Source organism: Bacillus rossius, chromosome 18 (assembly GCF_032445375.1).
Source record: "Bacillus rossius redtenbacheri isolate Brsri chromosome 18, Brsri_v3, whole genome shotgun sequence".
Taxonomy (NCBI): Eukaryota; Metazoa; Arthropoda; class Insecta; order Phasmatodea; family Bacillidae; genus Bacillus; species Bacillus rossius.
Window position 1 is genome coordinate 17,196,768 of NC_086345.1, and position 26,310 is coordinate 17,223,077.

General features: G+C 40.4%; 1 protein-coding gene across 1 annotated transcript in view; it reads right to left on the minus strand.

The window, feature by feature from the left end:
• The window catches only part of LOC134541378 (protein nubbin-like), a 303,008-nt gene that overhangs the window by 27,012 nt on the left and 249,686 nt on the right, over positions 1-26,310 (minus strand). Inside the window, exon 5 of the mRNA XM_063384802.1 lies at positions 12,487-12,555. Within this exon, the coding sequence (XP_063240872.1) occupies positions 12,487-12,555 (69 nt within the window). The remainder of the gene's footprint in view (positions 1-12,486; positions 12,556-26,310) is intronic.

Here is a 26,310-nt window from a genome sequence, read left to right on the forward strand (position 1 = left end):
ACAAAAAAATAAACATAAAGGCAATAACATAAACAGACACAAAAAATATAATTACTTATTAACACTATAAATACTATAAAACACTATAAATTGTTAACAGAACTCGAAACTCACCACGATGAACAAGATACAAATGTTTATAAAAAAACATTATACGGATACAATCTTAATACTTGGATTTAAAAAAAACACGATTAAGTGTCAGGAAAGAGTAATTCATTTTTAAATACAAGAATTAATTCAGTAACTCCTTAAAAACAATAATATTTGATGTTTGTATAAAAAAGTATAAGCTAAATGATAGCCAATTAGCTAAGGAAAATCAAACAACTTATTTGAGTCCAGTGTTATCGAGAGTGTATTTACAGTTAATTAAAGAGTTATAACAGATTTTAACGAAAACAGAATCGAGAAGAGGTCTACAATCAGCTACAGGAACAAAATTGTAGAGTAGAGGAGAATTTTAAACTTAACAGTTTCACAATTTTAGTTTGAATGGATTCAATTTTAACAGAATCAGAGGAATTGATGGAATTCCAAATTATTGAAGAATATTCTACTTTATACATAATTAAAGAACAATTCTGAATAAGAATGGCATCAGGATTGGTAGAGTGAAAAGTGATGTATTTAATTAAACCATGAGTTCTTCTTGAGCTATTGATTAAGTCATCTATATGGAGGTGAAAATATAATTTTGAGCCAAAAATTATGCCCAATTATTTTAAGAAATATGCTTTATGAATTATTAATTATAGTATTCACTTGTTTATAATCAAAAGACACGTGGGAAATATTTCCTGGTAAAGGATATAAATATTTTCCCCCTTGTTGAGAGATACTAAATTAAGATTACACCAATAATAGATTGCAATAATGTCTGATTGAAGTAAAATACAGTCATTATAGGAAGTTTCTTTTGCTGTTGAAATTGGAAGAGAGAAAAAAATAGGCGAATATCAATTAAATTGTAGATTTCATTTCACTCCTTCTTTGAATCCATACAAAATAGTGATAATTCAATAAAAATGATTAAATTTTATTCATAAAAGTATGCAATCGTTTCATCAATGTTTTGTTATGATTGTCACGTTAAACTATCGTCCGTAAACAGACTTTACAGATAACCATTTTTTTTTCCGGTTTGTCGGGTGTCGAAATATATATAAAAAAAGGGGAATAAAGAAAAATAAAATTCGGGTGTGGACTTGTGCAGTTCTTGAACCAACCCGTCCTGTTAAAGCTGTTTTACTCAATTTTCCTGGTCAAGAATGCATAAAAATATGGAGGCATAAAAAAGCGTTCGAGGGAAAGAATAAAAAAAGGGGGGGGGGGGGGCGTTGTGGCGAAGGGGGCTAAACATCCTCCCCCCCTTCTTTCTGCCCATCATTTTGAACAGTGTGTGAAGTGCTTCTTGCCTGCATGAAAAGGGGCTGGTTGATCCGCCCTCCCCCTCCCCAAAGATGATCTCTAGACTCCCCCTAGCACGATTATTCACCGGGGGCTGGGAGAAAAAAAAAAAAGAACCGTTATCTGGTGGCTGCCTCTTCAAACGTTTCGTAATCTGGTAAACGGGATTGTAAATTAGCAGGATTGGTATTTACACTTTAATGCTTTTTTTTGTTTAAAAAATATTTTTTAAAGCCACTTAAAAATATAAAAATAAAAACACGTGGGCAGAACAGCGCAGTAGCCATATTAACACCGTTGATAACGATAATGGTAAATTTTTTAGCAGCTGAAGGACAATGTTTATTTTTTTTGCAATAACTTGGATCAAATTTGCTAGGGTATGGTAGCAAATATATTATTTTCAAAAGAAAAGTGAGGGAGGTGCACCCTGAAAGAAAAAAATATCATAGTTGAGTAGTTTGGTTGTTCGGGTTGGAGGCACTGGTTTAACCCTGACCTTGCATTCCTTCCTATTGGACCTGGGTTCAAAAAAAAATAAAGTCCGGCCATCTTGGTTTCGGTTTTCCATTATTTTTATTTTGCCCCGAAATCTTTCAGGGCAAATGCTGGTATGGTAATGCCCGGGGGGGGGGGGATGGGGGGGATGCACTCGAACGTCACGGCGCTGCCATCGCGTGACCTATCAGCCAATGGAGAGGCGCTTAATGCGCGGGAAATTCAAATATCTCTTGGCTACTGTTCGCACCTGTAACTTTGCAGCGTTGCGATTCCGGATGTGTGTTCCTCAAAAAAAAAATTGTTGTTTTGGTGTTTATTTCCACCCATTAAATTAATGACCCGCAATTACCGAACACTCGTAATGGACGGGGGGGGGGGGGGGGGAGAGAGAGAGAGAAGGGGGGGGGGGGGTATTTTACTTGCCAGGAATGTGTAAATATCTAACCTCGGTAACAAACAAATTCACACGTTCCCTTGGTTGCAAATGCACTAATAATAGGAAACTCGGACACGAAATTTAACGTAGAATTCTTCAAAATAATGAGGAACGTGATAAATATGTACGCAAAAATAGTGTTTTCGACTACATACATTTCTGGACGCGAACCACACGTATAGTTTCCGCACCCGCCGCTAGAATTCGCTGCCGCAGCAGCTACATACGTCGACTAACGTGTTTCATTATATTTGGCAGACAGAACTTTAAACTACTATGAAACGGTTCCGATGAAAGCGAAAAACTAAACCCCGGATTTGAACCTGGTTTTAGACGAGCAATTTTATTAAAATTATGCTGATATTATTAAAATGAATTCAATAGTTGATACTGTAAATTTGCCCTTGAGCTTTGTGAACTTTTGGTACGCGCCATTTGCCAGAGATGGCAGCACCGTGGTTACACATTTCCGTTCCATTAACGAAATTACTCGTACCAAATGCCCTGTTCCAAGAGCTAAGACCTTACACATAAAAAATAAAAAAAATTAACAGCTAACGAATGTTTCTGTGGTAAAAAAAATGTATATATAGAACATTAATTCACGAAACCAATTCGCTCGAACTGACCGATATGGTATGTTCTGATCAGCATCTAGAAGTCGTATTTCCCGCCTGGATATGTATTTTTTTTTTTCGCCGGAACCTTTCATTTCCCTACCACTTCCCGTCCATTCCTATTCATGTCGTGTCCAGCGCCAAAGCTCTCTCCCGAATATATATATGTGTATATAGACATACATATATTCCTCACTTTCTTGGAAAAGCGGCCAAAATTTCACCACCACCTGAGATACTCCCACATTTGAATATCTGAATAATATTCGCCCTCCCACCCTCTTACGCGCCCCACTCGTTTTCCGGCACCGATAAAAGCGAAACAAGATCGACTTGAAATATCTGACACGAAGTTCATATTATTCGTTACTCCTGCCGTGAAATATGGACGAAGTCAATTTTTCTCGGCGGCTTTCAAAACGCGAAGGTCGCTCGTAGTCTGTGCAAAAACGCTCCAGGTCTTACTTTATTTTTGTTATCATCGATGCCCGAAGTTAAGGAAGAGAGAGACCTTGGGAACAGGTATTATTTGCAAAATATTAGTTCGACAATTTGTTATCGAACATCAGAGGTTTACAAATTTGTTACATAAAATAAAGTTTATCGATAGTTCCTTTACAGTTGTTGTCATTCCAAAAAAATAATATTGAAATACTGGACACATGTCTTCACAGACGATACTACTTTTCGCAGGTGGCCACTATTATTTTCAAACACCATATTAAATCGTATAATACCCTGTTTTTTTAATGGAACAGAAATATATATATATATATATATATATACCTAATATATATAATATATTTTCGCTTTATAGGGGCCGATTTTAATACATAGTTTAAAACTTCGCTTCATAAAAACCGAATGATCCGATAGTTTACGTATAACTAGAGACCGGAAAAATTCGTGGGTTCAATGACCTTTAGGATAGACTCCAATATCCTTTACACACTCGGGCAAATGCCAACTGTTCATTGGCTGCTGACTTGTGAGTCGTTGCGACTGGGTGGTCTGTAATTCGACACTTCTATGAGTGAGGGTCTCTAATTGGCCCTCAGTCCTCCAGATTAACAGTGGACCAATGGCAGAAGCAGCACTAAGGTATAATTATTTGAATTTTAGCATAGCACGTAACGTACCCGCGAATTTTTCAGGTCTCTACGTATAACTGCTCCGGCAGCGAATTCTAGCTGCGTTAGCGTAAACTAGTCGTGATTCACGTCAAGAAATGAAGTTGAAAATGCAACCTGAGCATGCATTCGTCTCGTTCGACGCTATTTTGAAGAATTCTACGTTAAATTTTCATTGTCCCGAGTTTCGTATTGTAAGTGTATGTGAGAACACGTGAATTTGCTCGTTACTGAGGCTAAAAATCTACACATATCTGGTGTTTAATTGAAAGGCTCGCTCAGTTGTGTTTTTGAAGTGAAAACTTATATGGGAAGATTTGGATAGGGAATAAATTCATGTAAGTAGTCATCGACATGGTCACGTGACGTGTTAACGATAAACACTCCAGCTGTTCCTATTAGTGATCAAATTGTGTTTTTGTTCAATTTTTATTTTAAATCTTAAGTATACCCACTCCCACAAAAATGTTTATCATCGTTGATTTTATCTTGAATTGTAATCAATAGAGGGTTTATTTAAGAGTGCTTAGTCACAGTGTCTAATAATATAGTGCAGAGCGGGAAGATAAATTTTTTGAAAAAAAAAAAAAAAAAAAAATGCCTACCGCCCGAAAACTACAGTTTTTGTTGAATGTTGTTTTTTATTTCTTTTCTAATTCATCACCGTGGTTAGATGGCCTATGAAATTATCTTAGCTTGAGTTACGAAGACACTATTTATATAGAGCCCCGCCACCTTAAACCTGGCGGGTGATTTCTCAATCCTGAAGATGCCTAGTGCGAAGCAGAGTGAAACGTCAGCGCAATACACCATTTCTGTTCTGCTAAAATAAAAATATATATATATAGGCAACATCGTTTACTATAAGAATGGCCGTGCAATCCACCTGCAGTCCACCTCGTCTTTGAAAGTGATGAAATTAAAAAATAAATAAATAAAATTTTTTTGCAATATTGCAATGCTAGCATCAGTAACCTCCAATAAAACATAATTACCAGCTCACACGCAACAAACTTCTATGAAAAAGAAAAAAAACACGCGATAAATAAATAACGACGCTGTCACACACATCTCTGCATACGTTGTATCGTTGTTTCGTAGATGGGGCTTGTGTATTTTATTTTTTTCCTCCTTCTTCTCAAAATACAAACGTCTGCAATAGTTGAAAAATAAATCGCATTGTGATCGATATATCGACGCATCGCAAAGCTGGTCCGCCGGCCATTGGCGTGGTATTGGTGGGGTAGGTATGTAAAATAAGAAACGGCCTGATTGAGTATTCATCGCTGCTTTTCTCGCAACTCCTACCACTTCCCCTTTCCTCCCCTTCGTTTCACCTTAGGGAAAACTATGGGCATGGAAATGGAGGAGGAAGAGAGAGAGAGAGAGAGAGAGAGAGAGAGAGAAAGAGAGCGGTGTATTTGGACTGTGGTCAGTCGGTTCGAAACTGCTTTCATCCTTCTCATCTCCTACGCCGCGTCTAAACCCCCTCCCCCCCTCAAGTAGCCAACCCCTTCTCATAGTGGGTGTTGGTGGAAGACACAGCAGTCGAGTGGTCGAACCTTTCTTGCCCTTCTCCACCAAAACAAAGCGTCCTGGGTTCGATACCCCGTTGGCTGAAAAGAAAAGAAAAATCGTTGTCTGTAAAGTCGGTTTACGGACGATAGTTTAACGTGACAACGTCGTAACAAAACATTGATGAAATGATTGCATACTTTTTTGAATAAAATTGAATCATTTTTATTGAATTAACACTATTTTGTATGAATACAAAGAAGGAGTGAAATTAAATCTACAATTTCATTTAAAATTTTACTTTTATTTGCACTCATTAATTCAAATATGTTTATTACTTTAACGAAGAGATTTATACATGTTTGCTATTTAACTTCTTCCAATGTGTGTTATTCTGCTAAGGATAGGACGATGATAGGAAAAGTAGGAAACGAATGGGAGTGTTTCAAGTTTAATGTGCCTCGAAAAAGTCAAATGGATGGTTGTTCCAATCGAGTGGAAGAGAGATAGATGCGGCGCAAGCGTACTATGAGCGTAACGGGACAATGTGCGTAACGGGACACTTTTTCGTGCGTGCAGCCGGCGTTCATCGATTTATTAGACGTCACGTCAAAAAAAATGGATCACTCGAAGAGAAACACAGAGTCTCTGCTCCGTCTCACCTCGTCTGTTTCCCATGTGTTTAAAGGCTTGTTCTCACTAGCCATTGTTATTATTTATTTTATGCGTAATAGCTAGAGACCTGAAAAATTAGCGGGTTCATTACGTGCTATGCTAAAATTCAAATAATTATACATTAGTGCTGCTTCTGTCATTGGTTCACTGTTAATCTGGAGGACTGAGGGCCAATTAGAGACCCTCACTCATAGAAGTGTCGAATCACAGGCCACACCCAGTCGAGACGACTCACAAGTCAGCAGCCAATGAACAGTTGGCATTTGCCCGAGTGTGTAAAGGATATTGGAGTCTATCCTGGAGGTCATTGAACCCGCGAATTTTTCCGTCATCTAGTAATACCATCGCGTTTTCGGCATTTGGTGGGAGTAATTCTGTAAATGCGTCGGAAGTCAGGGAACGGAAATGAGTAACAACCACGGTGCTGCACACCTGTGGGAATGGCGAGAAACAAAAGTTCACAAAGCCAAAGGTAAACTATGTTCTATTTTGGTTCAATTCAAACAAGATGGGAAGTATTTAAATAAAATTACTTCTCGAAAATCATACGTCTCGATACGTCAGTGCACTAATTTCTTTGCGTGTATATACACGTGATTTTTTTTGCTTTGAAATTTATAATAATTATCATTTGCAGTATTCAATACAAAATATTAAGTAATTGTATTATTCCCTTTATTCTTCATAATGATGTTTAATGTTTGTGCCAGCAAACGCATGTTCTGCAATAAATTAGAATTAATCATTTTTGATTCGCCGTCCATCAATTCTATCGTATATTCATTCACTCATTTTCCCGTTCTTCAGCCGCGTACTCATCCATCAAGTCAGCTATCCGTCCGTCCGTCGCAACCATTCAACCGTTCATCCACTTATTCAATTATTCATACATTAATCTGAATACTTAATCCATTCGTACGTTCGTTCATTACCTACTCCCACCAACCCTTCATCACCACGCCAACTTCGGAGAACAAACGAACGTAATCGTTTGTGTCGTTTACCTGCGGGACGTTTAATTTTCCGTTTGAGTCTCCCAGAACGTTTCAAAATAGAACAGCGATATACACTAGAAAATAATTGGATGTAATTACAAGTGTATGGATTTAATCTGAGAAAAAAAACTTCAATCTTTTTTATCGATTATGATTAGAGACCGGAAAAATTCGCGAATTCATTTCGCGATATGCTAGAATGCAAATAATTGTATTTTTATGCAACTTCTTCCATTGGTTCGCTGTTAACCTGGAGGACTGTGGGCCAATTTTAGACCCTCAGTCAAAGCAGTATCGAATCACGAGTCTCCCAATTGAGACGCCTCACAAGTCAGCAGCCAATGAACAGGCGACGTTTGCCCGAATGTGCACAAGATCGTGGAGTCTAGCCTGGATGTCATTGAACCCGCCAATTTTTCCAGTCCCTAATTATTATTTATATTTCCCGTTTTATGAGCTCCAGAAAATTCTCGTTCAAATCTCCCCCCCCCCCCCCCCCCGCCCCCCTTTGCGGCCGCGGAGAGCCATAAGGCATCTTTTTTTTTTCCTCCTGTAATTCCCTGTTAAATTTTTCTTCCTCCTCTCGACAACATTCGAAACCAAGGGGAGAAATGACCAGACGGGAGTTGACCGCGAAACACACTAGCCAATCGTACGCCCCCCCCCCCCCCTTTTTTTTCCCACTCCCAAAAGCGGCTTTTTTTTTTTTCAAACGGTCAGTCGGACTTTGCACGTATTCTCTCGCGATGATGGAGGGTCCGGGTGGGGTCGACAGTAGAAGGGGGGGGGGGGGGTGCTCCCGCGGACGAGACCTGAATAGGCAAAACCACCCCCGCCCAAGCCGCACAAAGGGAGATCTACCCTCTACCCAACCCCCTCCCCACCTCAAACCGAGTAACACCCCCTGGAAGACCCGCCGAAAACATATTCAGATTTTTCCCCGCCCGCGCCGCTAGTGTGAAGGGAGGGGGGGGGGGAGCATGGAGTCCATCTGTCACGCAGGCGAGCTCTTCTCTCCCGGAAAGAAGTGTGCCGCCGGAATATTCCAGGGCGAACGCAAGTAAGTAGTATACAACTGTCGATTCAGGCGCAGTGTGTTTCTTCAATGCGAAAAACTACACACATTTCAGCCGCGTCTAACCAATATGGCGCAACAATTAGCTGGAAGAATACAATTTTTTTTATCTCTGTAAAGTCGGTTTACGGGCGATAGTTGAACGTGACAACGTCATAACAAAACATTGATGAAATGATTGCACACTTTTATGAATAAAATTGAATCATTTTTATTGAATTATCACTATTTTGTATGGATACAAAGAAGGAGTGAAATGAAATCTACAATTTAATTAATTAAAATGTGTTTATTACTTTAACGAAGAGATTATTTTAACTATAACTTTTATACATGTTTGCTATTTAACTTCTTCCAATCTGTGTTATTCTGTTAAGGATAGGACGATGATAGGAAAAGTAGGAAACGAATGGGAGTGTTTCAAGTTTAATGTGCCTCGAAAAAGTCAAATCGATGGTTTGTTCCAATCGAGTGGAAGAGAGATAGATGCGGCGCAAAGCGTACAATGAGCGTAACGGGACACATCGTAACGGGACAATGTGCGTTACGGGAAACTTTTTCGTGCGTGCAGCCGGCGTACATCGATTTATTAGACGTTGTCACGTCAAAATTGGTTTCTCACACTCGTCACGTTACGTATGCAGACGTGGAAACCCCTTGTTTCTCACCACCGTGGTTTGAAGGCGATGTTATTCCGCACGCCCAGCTATGAGCTCTGAAAGCGGCGGTGAAGTCGGTTTTAAATATACTATTTTTGTAACAGAAATATATCTGTAACACCTTTGTATTCCGCACACGTTGCGGGTATTTTTTTGTGACGTGAATAAGTCTTTAAAATTTCTTCCATAGCGGGAGGCAATTCAAAAAACGAATGGTAACAAAATCGGGGGGATACAGTTTGGTGTTGCAGCTACATATCTATCATCTCCATCCAATATTTAATTACACCACCGGATAGCTAAAGGATCAAGGAATTCGTTACGCTATGTGAGGACCATGACGCATCGCGCTCTTTGGAGGGGGAAGCGCCGCCATTTTGAGGTCATATTGGCTGCGTTTCGAGGTTTACATTTAGTATAACTTTTGACTCGGAGAAGCTACGACGTTCGTTTGGGTTTCAATCGTCAGCTCTCGTCAAAATCTATCGATTGCAAAATATAAAACATTAGTGTAAAATAGTTACAGTAGATATACATGGTGTTAAAATATAAAAAAAAATAGCGCAGGTATTTTATATTTTGTATAGAAAATATTGCCTGTTACGTACACGTATTCACGTACAACACACGGCCGTGTCCAAAACACAGCCACAGCCCATTTTGTTTGAATTGAAACTGTTTAATAGTGGGTAGGGCAAGTGCGGGCGATTATTCATCATGGCGTAACGGAAAGTGCAACGGTGAGAAGTGCACAGCATGACGGCTGAGAGGGAGACAGGGGGGAAATAACGAACGAATAAAGTAGAGTGCCAGACACACTGTTTAAGTCTCTCTGCAGGTTTTTTCATCGCCACATGTCACAATTATTGTGAACGTTCGGTAAAAATAAACAATTATAAAACACCTTATTTTTTAATTTTTTTATTTTAAGTGAATTGTTGAAGTTGTGATGTTTCATTTCTAGCGTTGTTTTTTTTACCACCTGACTTGAATTATTGTTTTCGCGCGCTTCCGCTAGGGGCGCTGAACGCAGCCGCAGTTTTCAACGAATGGGGATGAGCCGGGTCCAACAAATGGGAAGCCTTCATTTCACAGACGAGAGAGCCACACCCGAAGTTCCACGAAGTTCATGCTCGCTGCAAACCCCCCCCCCCCCCGGTCTATCTCATTGTATAAACCGGTGTGGCATTAAATTTTGCGGTTGATTAGGATAGGTTAGCTACATTATAAATACTTTAAAACATTGTGGACGGTTGGTTATATTAGGTAAGTATAGCTACATTAAAAATACTGTAAAATAATTGTATGGTTGCTTAGCAAATAAATTTTTAATATGTAGCTATCCAGGGCTAGGAAACCGTTTACATGATTTCACAGTATCTTTAATGTAGCTAACCTAACCAAATCAACCGTCCACAATGTTTTAAAGTATTTACAATGTAGCTAACCTAACCTAATTGACCATTGTAGGGACCTGAAAAATTCGCGGGTTCATTACGTGCCATGCTAAAATTCAAATAATTATACCTTAGTGCTGCTTCTGCCATTGGTCCACTGTTAATCTGGAGGACTGAGGGCCAATTAGAGACCCTCACTCGTAGAAGTGTCGAATCACAGGCCACCCAGTCGCGACGACTCACAAGTCAGCAGCCAATGAACAGTTGGCATTTGCCCGAGTGTGTAAAGGATATTGGAGTTTATCCTAAAGGTCATTGAACCCGCGAATTTTTCCGGTCTCTAGTTATTATGAGTTACAATGAACAAAAAAAAACCGAAGATGCACGATCGGGCGTTTGGCTCTCTCGTCTGTGAAAAGAAGGCTTCCGCCAACAAATACTCTCTCTCTCTCTCTCTCTCTCTCTCTCTCTCTCTCTCTCTTTCTCTCTCTCGTCCTTGAGTAGTATCGTACCCACGCTAATCTAAGTCTTCTACCGAGGGCGTTCTTCAATTCGTTCCTGGAATTAACAGCTCGTGAGTTGAGTTATTAGCCACTTGATGGTTGCTGCATCACTTCCAATTGGTAAAAAAAAGAGAGAGAGAGATAGAAAGTGACGGAAAATTAAGCGCGATGGACTGGAAAGTGTACAAAATTACTGGCCGCTCCCGTCGCCACCAGGCAATTAGCCCGGCAGTGTTTAATTGCCGGCGACTGTACTTGCATATAGCGCGTCCCGCTACGCATTTGTTTCCTCCCCCCCCCCTAACCCCACCCCTCCAACCCCTCTTACTAGGTTCTTCGCGCCGGCCGCGTAATGGGTTTTATATTAACGACGTATCATGATTACAGTTAGTTCTCAAGGTTAATTAAGCAATTTAGGACGCACTTGCAGTTGTGCTTCTCTTGGCTCGTCATTAAGAATCTTTCCGTTATATTCTTTTGGTCTAACTCAGACACTCAGTGAGAGCGTGAAAAGGGAGGGGGGCGGGGAAATATGTGAGCGAGTACTCGTCAGAATTGTGTAACATCTAACCCCGGTAACGAGGAAGTTCATGTGTTCTTACGTCGCAAATACACTTACAATACATTAAAATAATAAGAAATTTTTTTTTCATAGCCATAGAACATGATGTCTACACAGAAAAATAAAACATTTTCTGGACTTTTACTTAAGATTCCTTTGGAAACAAGTTGCCAATAAGTAGATTTGTAATAGTACAACAAATATATTGTAAATTTGTTCAACATATGTCTATGGTTATTTTTGTATATTTGAAATAGTTATTCGATATAATATAGAGTATTTCGTACCCAAAAAAAAATCTGTAAAATTTTTATATTTCATTGTTCTTTAATTCGAGCATATTATTTTTAAAATCATAAAAAAGATCATCGAATATTCAATCATTGGAATTTATTTTGTTTTATAGTGCTTAGTAATGTGCGCAGATAATACTGGAAAACATATTCCGGGAACGGTTTAAAAATAACTTTCGCTACTGGAGGTACTGGGAGAACACGAAGCATTAATGCCCGGGTAAGAATCCTTAAAAAAAATCTGTGATTTTACATGAAAATTTATGTCCCATTTCAAAAAAAAAAACGTTGATTTTACACCCTGTCCCACATATTCAACGTATGATAAACTCCATGTATAGAGACCGGAAAAATTCGCAGATTCATTCGGCGATAGGCTAGTATTCAAATACAAATACCTTTATAATGATTTTGCTATTGGCTCACTGTTCATCTGGATGAATCTCAGCCAATCATAAACCCTCAACCAAAGAAGGATCGTATCACAGACAAACCAGATGAGACGACTCACAAGTCGGCAGCAATGAACTTGCGTTACTTGCCCAAGTGTTCAGGGGAATGTGCAGTCTATCCTGAAGGCCATCGAAACCGCGAATTTTTCCAGTCTCTATCCATGTATCATTGGAACATAAATCGTCCACTTCAGTGTACGATTGGGACGGTCAGGATCACAAAAAACAAGGACCTCTCGGCCGACCAATAGCGATGCGTCACTCACCGACCAGAGGGGAGTGGGGGGGAGGTTCGGAGTCCGGGTCCTTTTCCATCCGCGTGATTGGCTCGGCCGCTGGAAACAAAACAAGATCGAAAACACTTCATTAAAAGGAGACCAAACCACGTCAATATATACCTACATATTTTTTTAATTTACTCTCCCAAAATCCAGGGAAACAAAAAAGAAAACAAGTTTTCAAAACATTGGGAAAAAAATTCACGTGGTAAAGTCTTTAAGTAAGTCACTAAATATGATTTTAAAAAAAGGGAGTATGAACTTGGGTGCACACGTTTAAATTTATATTTCTATGGTATTACTAAAACATTAACCTGTGACATTTTTTTTTTTATAAACACACCATAACACTAAGTATATGTGTGTTTTTTTTTGCTTAAACGACATAGATAAGTCTGTAAATACTTCCTACAAACAAAATCTTAAACTCACTGAGCTGTTTCAACAATTAAGATTTAAAAAACAAAAATTTCATTAAAAAATTTTATTTGTATTTTTCATGGCGTTGAATTCATTTAGGCTAACAATTTGTTGTGTCTCTACAGTATAATGAAAGCTTAGCTGCACTATTTATTCATTTAAATTTTAACCAAGGGTCGTCTAAACTGCAATGCCAGGAGACTGAAGTAATTTTTTTTAACTTGTCATTATTTCCTTTTATGACTATAAATTATAGCAAAGTATTAAAAGATAGTTGTACTATTATAATGTTTATTTTTTTTAACACCTAATTGCGGTGTAAATTCTGCGATGTTCACGAAGCCAATATGTACGGATGAATCACGCCAGTCCGGCATCTTTTTTTTTCCTTACGTCCTTTTTGAAAATTTCGTGGCAATGTGCGTTGCGGGCGCCAATTGCGAAAAAAAATATATATATTCACTGTCATAAATTTTTTTATTTCCATAACGCGTCTAAATATGTGTAACTTTCTATATATATATATATATATATATATATATATATATATATATATATATATATATATGTGTGTGTATATGTACAGCGTAGAGGCGAAGGAGTGTGCGGGGCGCGGGCCGATGTCGCCCTTAGCGACCTCGCCGGCGGGTCACGGAGTTTTTTTTTTTCCTAACCTAAATTAAAACTAAGTGTGTTGGGGAGGGGTCCGAGTTAGGGAGTGAGACTCTAAGTGCGTCTCAGGCCGAAGCCCATACGCTCTAAGCATGCATCATGTGTGTGCTAGGAGGGGGGATTGGCCAGCCATGGCAGCGATTGGCGCCATGACCAACTCCCCTCGCTGACTAAACCAGACTGAAAACTAGATAAGTTGGGGGGGGCCCCGGGTAAAACCTGCCATGGACACACGGATAGTCACGCGGGATGCAAAAAAAAAAAATTTCCATGCGTTAACATCGAGCAGGTTGTTGGTTACGGGGAAAACAGAAGGATGGATCCGGAAGAAGAGTTGGACAGAGTAGGAAAGAGTCTACCATGCTGGGGGGCACGGGGGGTTGTAGAGGGGGGAAGGGGGGTTGTAGAGGGGGGAAGGGGGGTTGTAGAGGGGGGAAGGGGGGTTGTAGAGGGGGGAAGGGGGGTCCCCGAGGAACCGTCAGACAGCCACGCGCCTGGGGTCGACCCTCTGTCGGTACGTCAGCGACATCACCTGACCCACGTGCCGGTTGTTGACTGTCTGAGGGGGTTACCCGCGTCTCGCGGGCCCGGGATTGAATAAAAGAGGGACAGAGAGAAGGAAGAAAGAAAGGAAAACAATATATATATAAATCAAAGAAAGGACAGGAGGGTGAGGCACCTCGCAGGGAGGTTAGAAAAAGGGTTGCGCGTGTCCGTCGCGCGCCAACTGATCTTGAGCACACATCGGCTAGGGGTAGCTTTTTTTTTTTTATTCAACCCCCTAGCGGTGGCACGCGCGCTTGAATGTCCCGCCAATCATCTTACACCGTCAAATTTTGAAGTCAATGCTTAGAGACAGGGGCGTAGGAACCGGGGGGGACAGGGGGGACGTGTCCCCCTGAACTTTTTGGGTGGAGGGGACTGCCCCCCCCCCCCAACTTTCTAGACCGTGATATTTTTATTTTATAATATTATTCTGCCCAACTTTATTTGTAATTTCTTCACTCATCAAATTTTATCTTAAGGAAACAAGAATAATTTTAACATCGATGTATACGATGGTTAGATACAAAAACTGCTTAATAAGTGCTATTTTGCACTTTTAAAAATCAAAATTTTCCGGTGGAGGACCCCCGGACCCCCCCGCCTTAATAAGAGGGGAATGGGTTTACATGACATCAAAATCATTATTTGTTCCCCCCAACTTTATGAACACAGCTACGCCAATGCTTAGAGACCGGAAAAATTCGCGAATTCATTTCGTGATATACCAGAATACAAACAACTATACCTTTAAATTGCTTCTGTGATTGGCTCACAGTTTAGCTGAAGGACATTGAGCCGATGAAAAAAAAAAAACCTTCATACAAGTATCAAATCACAAGCATCTCAGTTGACATGTCTCACGGGTCGATAGCCAACCGGCAGGTGTAATTTGCCTGCTTATGTAGGGGATTGCGAAGTCTATCCTAGAGGTCACTGAAAGTGCGAATTTTTCCAGTCTCTATATATAATGCTTCTTTGGGCGCGTCATGGAAAAATTAAAAAAAAAAAATGATGGGAGTGAATTTTCACGATACGCACGCAGCATGCGACCAAAACTGACAGAATGAAAAAAGAAGGGAAAAAGGGGGGGGGGGTTGCTACACACAATTTAAAATTATATATGTACTTTTTAAATCATATAGGCCTACTTTAGTGATTGATGTCGAATACTAGTCCGTATAAAATAAAATAAAAATATTTATTTTAAATATTAGTGATAGGAATGATGTTTTTAAATTTATTCGAGTGCATCGTATAAGTAAGGTTTTGTTCCGCGTATGTATAAATTATTACATTATCATTTAATAAATAATAATAAAAAACACCTGGACTTTTTTTGGGATCATTATTACTTTATTAATTAAATAAAATTCTCGATTATTATACTAAATTAAATAATTTTTACACGCGTGTTTTTCTACACTGAATTTCTCGACGCGGAGCACAAGTAGTTTCAGCGTTCGCCGCTAGATTCCACTGCCGGATCAGCCATCTTTTTTTTTTTTTTTTTTTTTTTTTTTAGATAAAGCACGAATTTATATATCGATGGCCTAGAATGAAAACCTTGTATCTCATAAAATGCAAATTTTACAGCAGAGACAAATAACGGTTTCTTTCGCCCCCCCCCCCCTCAATTAATGGTTGTACAATTCTTTTATGTGATTACTAATAAAATATTTTGGATGCCTGAAGAGGGTGTTTTCATGTTAATGTAAAGTCATTCCTGCTAATTATGACATTAAAAAAACGTATTTTTCGTCCACAAATTGAGATACGAGGTTTTCATTCTAAGCCATCGATATATATATATATATATATATATATATATAAATAACTTGGGATACTACCCGCCCTTAATCCAGTTGTCAGAAACCTAAAAGAAAATTTACTTGGAAATTTGCGGAGTTAGTTCGTTCGTTCGTTCCCTGCGGACGCGACCGAGACCTGCGACGGATGCTGTGGATGGACCCCGTGCAGCTTGGGGGGGAGGAGAGGGGGTTTGAAGGGGGCGGCTACCACCTGGCAGGAGGGGAGGTGGAGGAGGGGGAGTAGAGGTTGAAGAGGAGGGGAAATGCCCCGGTTGGGGTGGAGGGAGGAGAGAGAGGGGGATAAGTTTCTCCCGCCTGCTCGGGCGCAGCACATTTATCGCCATCAGTAGCCCGGTCTGGTCAGCTGTCGCGGCCTGAACGAGCCCCCTAGGACGGGCCGCTGTGTCCACCCCCGCAACCACCCCCCCCCCCCACACATCTGACGAGGAGGCTGCAGGGGTGTCCAACCTAACCCTCATGTCCATTTCCCCCCCGGCAGCGCCACCAAGGGTCGTTACCACAACGCAGAAATACCATAACGCCGAATGTTAAATTGACCACAACGCCGACAGATAAAAAACTGCTGTGTACCACAACGCCGAAATAACAACTGAATGAATTTGTGTGTGTTTCTTAAATGTACCTTAACGCCGAAATACCACAATCAAACCTAACCTTACCTAACCTAGCGTAATATAACCTAACCTAACTTAACCTAGCTTAACCTAACCTAGTCTAACCTAACCTAGTCTAACCTAACCAAACCTTTGTTGCAGTCCTGCAATGACATTTTTCGGCGTTAGTGTATTTCGGCGTTGTGGTAATTCGGCGTTGTGGTACACAGCAGTTTTCTAGCTGTCGGCGTTGTGGGCAATTTGGCATTTCGGCGTTGTGGTGCGTCCCCCGCCACCAGCCTTTCTCCTAGACCCCAAGGGTGTTTCCCAAAAAAAAAACCGGCGGTACGTACGCGCGGCAGACGTTGCAGGTTTTACGCGATCAAATGCTGCCAAACTTACACCGACCGACCCCTGATATTGAAAGTTCCCCGTCAAACGAACAGCAACAATAACGTTCGCAGGCTTTCCACGGCCAATTGTCTGAAGTAGCTTGGCTTCTGTGTTGTAGCTGTGTCCTTGGCGAATAATTCACCACCGACGTTTCCGTCGACATTGCAGTTTGCCATCATCAGGGAGCAGTTACCTGCTGTTCAGCATCGAGAAGCTTGTCACGATATGACAAATGCCTCGATCGTTTAGACGAATATGCAGAAAGTTTGCTAGTAAAATTATTTTGTTGTGTAATTTTTATAATAGCCAATCGCGGTTAGAAAAAAAAACAGTCCTCGTAATTCTTGGAAATTGGTTCTCAAATTAATCTCTTGGGAAAAGCACAGAAGAAAACGAGCTACGACCAGGAGAGGCACTGATGTACCCGGTTCCTCATAAATGTAGCGCTTCAGGTGTAAATATATTTCAGTTTTAATTTGACACCAGTTTTTCAAATTTTAGTTTTGTATTTGAATTTTTTGTTTTGTTTTTGGTTACATGTATGTGTTCTTTTTAGTAATTTAAGGTAGTTTAGGGTTATTTGCAAGCACGGCCCTACTCTTACCTACTCAGTAGGTAACTGCTCCCTGATGATGGCGACTGACTGCAACGTAGACCGATACGTCGGTGGTGAATTTATTCGATAAAGAACGCGGCTAAAACCCAGAAGCCAAGCTACTTCAGATAAGGGAGTTAGTCATGGCATCGATCGCTGCCGTGGCTGGCCAATCCCCTTTGCTACCACGCGATGCGCGGTTGAAACACGGCGTGATAAAGGCGTATGTATATAAACTTCGGCCTGAGACGCACTTTCAGCCGGTTGCAACATTCTGCTCTTTGATCCCCTATCACACAGCCCAAGAATGATCCAAGGAACATTCATTTAAACGTTGCGCTAACGCGCACACACACACTGAGGCTCACGAACTTCTTTCGCGTGAACTAAAGCTGATAACGTTTCCAGTCCGCGACGACAGACAGCAGCAGTGTCGAAGCGATGAACATGATTCGAAGTACACGATATATTAAGTATGATTGTTAAAACATAATTAATTGACGTTATGACAGACAAGATTCGTGAAGGGGAAAAAATTACTTTTAAGATATAAAAACTGATGAAACCAACAAAAACTATCCTGACTCGCCCAAAAAAGTGAAATCAAACCACAAAAAAAAATTATATGTTTGGCGGGAAATGTGCTAGGATGGTACAGTTGGTAGGTCTGCAAGTAATTTATGGGCCTTATCATCCATGCTTGGTTGTTTGAGGGTCTTTACCACAACGCCGAACGTACAATATCGCCGAATACCATAACGCCGAATGCCAAATTGACCGCAACGCCGACAGCTAGAAAACTGTTGTGTATCACAACGCCGAGATACAGTAACACCGAAAAATGTTTCTGCGGGGAGGGAGGGGGGGGGGAGGCACAGGAGCGAAATGAAAAACAACTGAATGAATACAGTAACGACGAAATACCATAAACCTAACCTAACCTAGGCTAGCCTAACCTAGCCTAACCTAACCTAACCTTACCTAACCTAACCTCTGTGGTAGTCCTGCAATGACATTTTTTCGGCGTTAATGTATTTCGGCGTTGTGGTGCGTCCCCGTTGTTTGAACTTGTCCTTCAGGGGCCGAAACAAATTTGGGTTCAACGTACGAACTACCCATGTACACGCGCACACGTGGTCATGAGGTCGCATGTTAGCTTTGAATATATATATATATATATATATATTATATACTGTATAGAAGTCGCGAGTGGATAGGATTTACTCTACATTTTTCAGAATCGTATGATGAGCGGCTTGGGAACTACACCGCTGCAGTGCGCTGCCGTAACGCTCCGTATCGTCTTAGTTGTTATTTACACGTTAGAGCGCAGCACTGTCGCCCGCTGTCATTCCCCGCACCCCTCATCCATCATTCACTGCAGCTCAACGTCGTTCAACAGGAGGGGGAAGGGGTGTTTGAAGAGTTAGACACTTGTCCGCTAGGGACCACCACAAGTCGATGCCCCTAGATACGGTGGCGATTGCGGCGGTGAATTAACCAACTACCTCAAAACCGTATTAGAAATTTTAACCTGGGCTGGCGACTTCTATACAGTATATATATTCAAAGGTGTTAGTGATCGTCGGAAGGTCGACAGAAAGGGTGCTGCGACGTGGCTGGAAAGTCACTTACTAGGTCTCGTCATGTTGCAACAACACACGAAACATCACGAAAATGGTGTCTGACTCCGTCCCGTCGAAGATCAACTACTAACTACAAGCCGCGATCATTTCGTGGGTTTTTATTTCGATCTATGGTAGACTCTACTTGTCTTTACCTAAACAAGTCCTTCTCTCTTGCTCATTGGTAGAGACCTGCAAAATTCGCGGATTCATTCGTTGATAGGCTAGAATTCATAAAACACATATACCTCTTAGATAATTTTTGCTATTGGCTTACTGTTCATCTGGACGAATCTCAACCAGTTATAAACCCTCAACCAAAGAAGGATCGAACCACAGACAAACCAGCTGAGATGACTTACAAGTCGGCAGCCAATGAACTTGCGTTATTTGCCCGAGTGTACAGGGGTACGTGCAGTCTATCCTGAAGGCCATCGAAACAGCGAATTTTGCAGGTCTCTACTCATTGGTCGTTAACAAGATTACGCTATTGGCATACCGTTTCTTCTCGTTTACAGTTGGCTCAGGGCAATCAAAGGCATATCAAGAGCAATGCACATTAATTTTTTTTTGTAATTGGAACAGAAATATTCACGTAAAATTACGTAAATTTGTACATTCACACAAAAACAACTGTATCATCACAAAATACTGTTCGCAGTATTACTGGGTTTGGATTCTTACCCGGGCAGATATGCTTTGTATTGTCTTTGTTACCTCCATTAGTTAAAGTCATTTGCAAAACATTATTCCCCGAATTAACTGCACACATTAACAAGCATAATAAAAACCAATTAAAGTGCAATTATTGAATATTAGATTATATTATTTCATGGTTTTAAAAAAAATGATGCTTGAATTAAATGTTATTGTTCTACTCGCGGTTTTTTTTTTTGACGTTTAGTACCTCCATTAGTTAAAGGTATTTGTAAACCATCATTCCCTGAATTAACTGCACACATTCACAAGCATAACAAAACTAATTAAAGTCAAACTATTGAATATTAGATTATATTTTTTTCACGGTTTGAAAAAAAAATCATGCTGGAATTAATTGTTATTGTTCTACTCGCGGTTTATTTTTTGACGGTGTAGTGCTGAATCATAGTTATGAAGAATTGTGAATAAGCTGTGTTTGCGAGAGCGAGGGTAGTGAACCGGGAAATATGTCTTATCGAATGTAAACCACCCAGCTGGGCAAATGAATGATGGAGGAAGTGGTGTTATCAAGGAGGGGTGGGAGGTAAAGGACGGTCAAATATTTTCCCGGAAACCGTGCCTGACCAAAGGGTGTTTATCGGAAGAATGATTTGATAACGCACAGAAATATGTACAAATATTTTGCTGTCAACAACAAGACACAATAGTACTTGCTAAATATTATCATATGACAAAACTGCAGCAATGTGGGACATGCTCAGAAACAACACATTCTGAGTTAATACCGATACGGAAATTGCTTTATTCACCCTGGAATGGGCGTAAAAACAAGATTTCAAGGACCTGGGCTTATCAGCTGTTTCCAATAACTTCGCGACAGCTTAGCGATCAGCATTGTTGTGTTACTTAAAATGGAAACCTTTATATCCCGGCATCCTTTTACTTAAAATAATATGACTTGATGTGAGCTTTTTGAAAAGAATCCATTATCTGATAAATACCCTCATTTTTCCAGCCCCTACTCAGTCGCACCTGTGTTTTCGCACCATGTGCGTCTCTGCCTGAGGACGGGAGCAGATAGCAGTTCCCGAAACGTCGCTTGTTTCTATTCTTATCAATGGCGTTATGTCCTAAAGCTTACATCAAGAAATGCACTCCCATTGGACAAATCAATCAAAGATAATTAAAATAAGTTGTTTTCTTTTTACGTTATGCGTTTTTAAAAATCACACCGGAAACATTCGGGTACCAGAACAGAAATTTGCAGCGTAACGGGAAAGGCCTATATAGTCTTGCCTTAATAATTCCCTAACTATAAGTGTTAGAGACATAAGTGCGGGGTCATTTAACGTGTGCAGTCTGCTCGCTGATACGACCTTGAGTCTGCATCGCGGGCAGGCGGGTTGCTCTCGCTCCTTTCTACTCAGCTCAGACGTGTTAGCGCGGCGATTCGCGCGTTTGCGTGCGAAGTTTATTCCATCGATCGATTTAAGTTTAAATAGTTTATTATTTATTTTTAATTAATTTTTTTATTACTTTATTTATTTTATATTATTAATTTTATTTTGGTTTATTTTATTTTTATTTTGCTGGTTTAGCGTGATTCTGGAATATCAGTAACGTGACGGTGTAATGCGACAGCAAAATATCGCTTTATTGTAAACACAGTGCTGCATGCACAACAACAAAAAATTATTTACTTTTACAAAAGATTCCTTTGGAAGCAAACTGCCAAGAAAATACAATACTACGAGAGAAAGAGAGAAAGAGAGAAAGAGAGAGAGAGAGAGAGAGAGAGAGAGAGAGAGAGAGATTGTAACTTTGTAAAACAAGTGGCTATGCATGGTAAAGATAATTTAATGTTCAATGATTTGATTTTGCGTTGTTTTATTGCGGTTGTTAATGTTTGCAGTACTGGAAAGCTATTCAGGGAATGGTTTACAGATTACTTGAACTGTTTGGAGGTACTGGGACAATACGAAGTATAAACGCCCGGGTGAGAATCCGAACCCAGTATTACTGCGAATCTTTATTTTTATTTTTTTAATATTCCTGTTCCATTTACAAAAAAAATTGTTGTCTGTAAAGTCTGTTTACGGACGATAGTTTAACGTGACAACGTCATAACAAAACATTGATGAAATGATTGCATACTTTTATGAATAAAATTGAACCAGTTTTATTCAATTATCACTATTTTGTATGGATACAAAGAAGGACTGAAATGAAATCTACAATTTAATTGATAAATTTAATTTTTATTTGCACTCATTAATTCAAATATGTTTATTACTTTAACGAAGAGATTATTTTAACTATAACTTTTATACATGTTTGCTATTTAACTTCTTCCAATCTGTGTTATTCTGTTAAGGATGGGACGATGATAGGAAAAGTAGGAAACGAATGGGAGTGTTTCAAGTTTAATGTGCCTTGAAAAAGTCAAATCGATGGTTGTTCCAATCGAGTGGAAGAGAGATAGATGCGGCGCAAGCGTACAATGAGCGTAACGAGTTGTTTCTTGTTTGCCAAAAACTGTTATCAAATGCTTCTGTCGTGTAAGTAATTATTGCTAAATATTAAAGGGTATCTAAGTGGAATTTACTTTTCGAGGACATAGGTGTGTTGTCCGAGGATGAATCCTACTTTCGATTCAATGTGCACAGCTTGTTTACTTTTTCGGCGGTATGTGTTTACAACAGGAAGTAGATAACGATCGGAAACGCATGAAATCACCGGATGTGCGTCTTAAAGGGGCCACACTCGTGCGGTAAAGGGTCGTGGTTATTGTAATAATAAAAGAATAAATACATACTTGAAATTATACTAGTAATCAGATTTTTAAAATGCAAGAATAATTAACCTTTATTGCCGAAAGTGTTGTAATAAGCAATGAAAACCACATTAACTTTTCACTTCACTTTATAAACAGTCGAGTGGAAGAGAGATAGATGCGGCGCAAGCGTACAATGAGCGTAACGGGACATTGCGTAACGGGACACAATGTAACTGGACAAAGGGTCTGGGAACAATGTGCGTAACGGAACAATGTGCGTAACGGAACACTTTTTCGTGCGTGCAGCCGGCGTTCATCGATTTATTAGACGTTGTCACGTCGAAACAAATCCCGTCACACATCAAATTTGCGAGAATAGTTTCAGCGAGTTCTCAGTAGCCATGTAAGGTGGTTTCACGGTTGGAAAGGGGAAAAAAAAAAAAATTGTGGGCGAGTCTAAGGATGGACTCACAATCATCAGTCTCACCCGTCCGTCAGTCAATCGCGTGACCTTCAGCCAATCAGATGGCCCGGAAAATTCCATACGTCCTTACGTCAAAAACATACCAAGCTTTAACTCAACGGACGGACGGTTGAAATAACCTCCAAAATGTTAGCAAGGTACCTATTGCCGGCCGGCTACATTGACTGTCTCATAAGGTTTTTTTTTTTTTTAAGTATATATATTTGTTTAGCTGTTTCCATTAAATGTTATTAAGATACGTATGAACATATTTTTAAGAACTGAAAATATTTTAATAAATATCAAGGTGGAAAAAAAAAATTGTAACTGAATTATTTATTAAGTGCTCAACTTTAATGATCGTCAATATGTCTAATATAACTATACAAGATGAATTTTCACTAGTATTTAATATTTTTTTGGTCTGTTGGCATCATTAAAATGAAGGGGGGAAGGGGGACATTTGACGTACGTGCGGATGATTGTGAATCGCTCGGCTTGTTCACGGACGAACGGACAGACGGATCATTGTTGAGTCCAGCTTCACAAAACTCACCAGAGATGTGCAACATCTGACTTCGGTTGAGACCTGAAAATTTCGCGGGTTCATTTCGTGGTATGCTAAAATTCAAATAATTATACCTTAGTGCTGCTTCTGTCATTGGTTCACTGTTAATCTGGAGGACTGAGGGGCCAATTAGAGACCCTCACTCGTAGAAGTGTCGAATCACAGGGCCACCCAGTCGAGACGACTCACAAGTCAGCAGCCAATGAACAGTTGGCATTTGCCCGGGTGTGTAGAGGGTATTGGAGTCTATCCTGGAGGTCATTGAACCCGCGAATTTTTCCTGTCTCTAGACATCGGTAACGGGCAAATTCGCGTGTTCTCATGTTTCAATATATCTACTTATAACACGAAACTGAAACACGATATTTAACTTGGGATTCTTAAAAAAAAAAAAATAATGCAGATCGTGATAAGTACACGCAAATTGTGTTTTTTTTCTTTCAAAAACACTTGTTTTTTTTGCCGAATCACGCATTTATTTTTCCGCATCCGCCGCTGGAACTCACTGCCGGAGCAGCCGCCATGTTTCACCACAGTGCTGCCACCTGTGGCGGATGGCGCGAACCAAAGTTCACAAAGCCAAAGAGAAACTTTAAAGTTTTTAATACAATCGAATTTCAACGATTAAATGCATGAATTGTAACGAAATAAATCAAAGGAAAGAACTGAAATGTGTGATAATGTTTCGTAACTGTACATTTTAATGTGTAAAATAAGAACTTAAACGATACAAATGGAAATGAAATAAATCCACATATACGGAAATGAGTCGGAAAAATAATACGTAAAGAAAAATCACTCGATACAAAAGAAATAAAATGATTTGTATCCAAATGTAATTAAATATATAAAATGAAGTAAAAAAACATCAAAAAGCATCAAAAGAACCCATTTATAACGAAATAAATGTTAATCCTTACCAAAATGGGCCGTATTTTAATAAAAAATCCTCGTCGAAAATCAGGTTTGAAAAGACGGGGTTTAGTATTTTTTTCTTCCTTCTTCAATTATTTTACCTTTTTGAACGGAGCCGTTTCATTCGCTCTGCGAATGGAATGATTCGATAGTCGACGTAGCTTCTCCGGCAGAGAATTCTAGCGGCGTGTGCGGAAACTACGTGTGATTCCCCTAAAGAATAAATTGTAGTTGAAAAAAAAAACACAATTTGCGTACTATTATGTTTATCACGCATTTTTGTCGCTTGCATATTCTCTCTCTCTATCTCTCTCTCCCCCCCCCCCCCACACACACACACGCGGAATTGCTCAGAAGGGATGGTTCCAAGTTGAGACAGAATTAAAATCAACAGCGTTTTTTCCATTCGGGTGGGGTATTATTGTTTTGATTTTTGATAAATGTAAGAATTTCTTCCGTCGACAAAAACTGAATCTCACCAACCAGCGGTTGTTCGCCAGAGGACTGTGTGACGTCGCGCCATTTTTTTTTTTTTTTTTTTTTTCGCTCTGGAGTTCCCTCTCTTCGGTGGCCGGAGAAAAAAAAAAGAATTTCGGGACACCCCTGACGCTTTCCGAACCCCTCGCTGTTTGACCGGTAAAAGGGAAATTCTAACCACCCCCCATTCCTGCCCTCCCCCCCATTTCCAACTCTCCAAGACCTTCGGACAACACCCTCCCACACCATCCCAACAGCATCCGCGGACCGGCCATACATAACACAACATTAGGAGCGAAGTACCGTTTTTACGAGGTGACCGGGCGCCTCTCTCCCCTGCTTATCCGCTACAGGCCCAAGGTATCTTAGTTTATTTCGGCGCATTGTTTATGCCCGCCGGCGTCGCTTCATCCCTCTGGGAATGGACGCCACCACCCCCGAGGGGTTAATGCGTCGCGCCGCTGATGCTTACGACGGTCCGTCCGAAGCGAGGGGTTGGAGAGGGGGGGAGGGGAAGAGGCAGGGCCTGAATTCTCATTTGTGTGCTGATGAGAAAAAGATGGTGGGAGGAAGGGAGGGGGGATTTTGCAGAAACAGACGTGGAAGGAGCTGGTATAGAAGAAGCGTCAGTGTCGGCGAGGCGGGATGATAAGCGCTACGCTCGCTGGTGCTTCTAGCGCGGTGTCTCCTCTGGACTGGCGCGCAGTCTTCTCGTCGTGCACATGAGTGGTGACCGTAACATTACATGGCGGAGAAATGAAGATAAATGTGTAATGCACAGGTTTTTTTACGCCTTAAAATTACTCTGAAAACATAACCTTTTTTAGCCATTTTAACTCTTCTAGAAATACAGTTTAAAAACATAATCCGAAATCGAAAGTACGTTTTCGGCCCTCGGCGAACTCTTAAATGCTTTTTCCGTAAGCAGGCCCCCACTCGGATGTCTAGAGTAGTTTTGAAATCACGTTTGTTTCTCCTGAAGCTCTGCGCACCGCGTGTGTGTGCCCGGGTAGGCGGGGGCCTTAAGTGGATCGTCACTCTACTCACACACACACACACTCTCTCTCCCTATGTTCCGAGGAGAAAACAACACACACACACACTCTCTCAGACTCTGCATTTTAATGACCCGCCAGGACGTAACGGAATAGTGCACGTCTTTTGCCCCAAATGTACTGCCCATTAGTAACTAAACCAAAAAAAGGCGTCTGGTGCAAACTTTTGAGTGCCCAAAAACTTTATTTGTTCCACAGGAGTTTGCCGTGAAAAGTATGTTACGT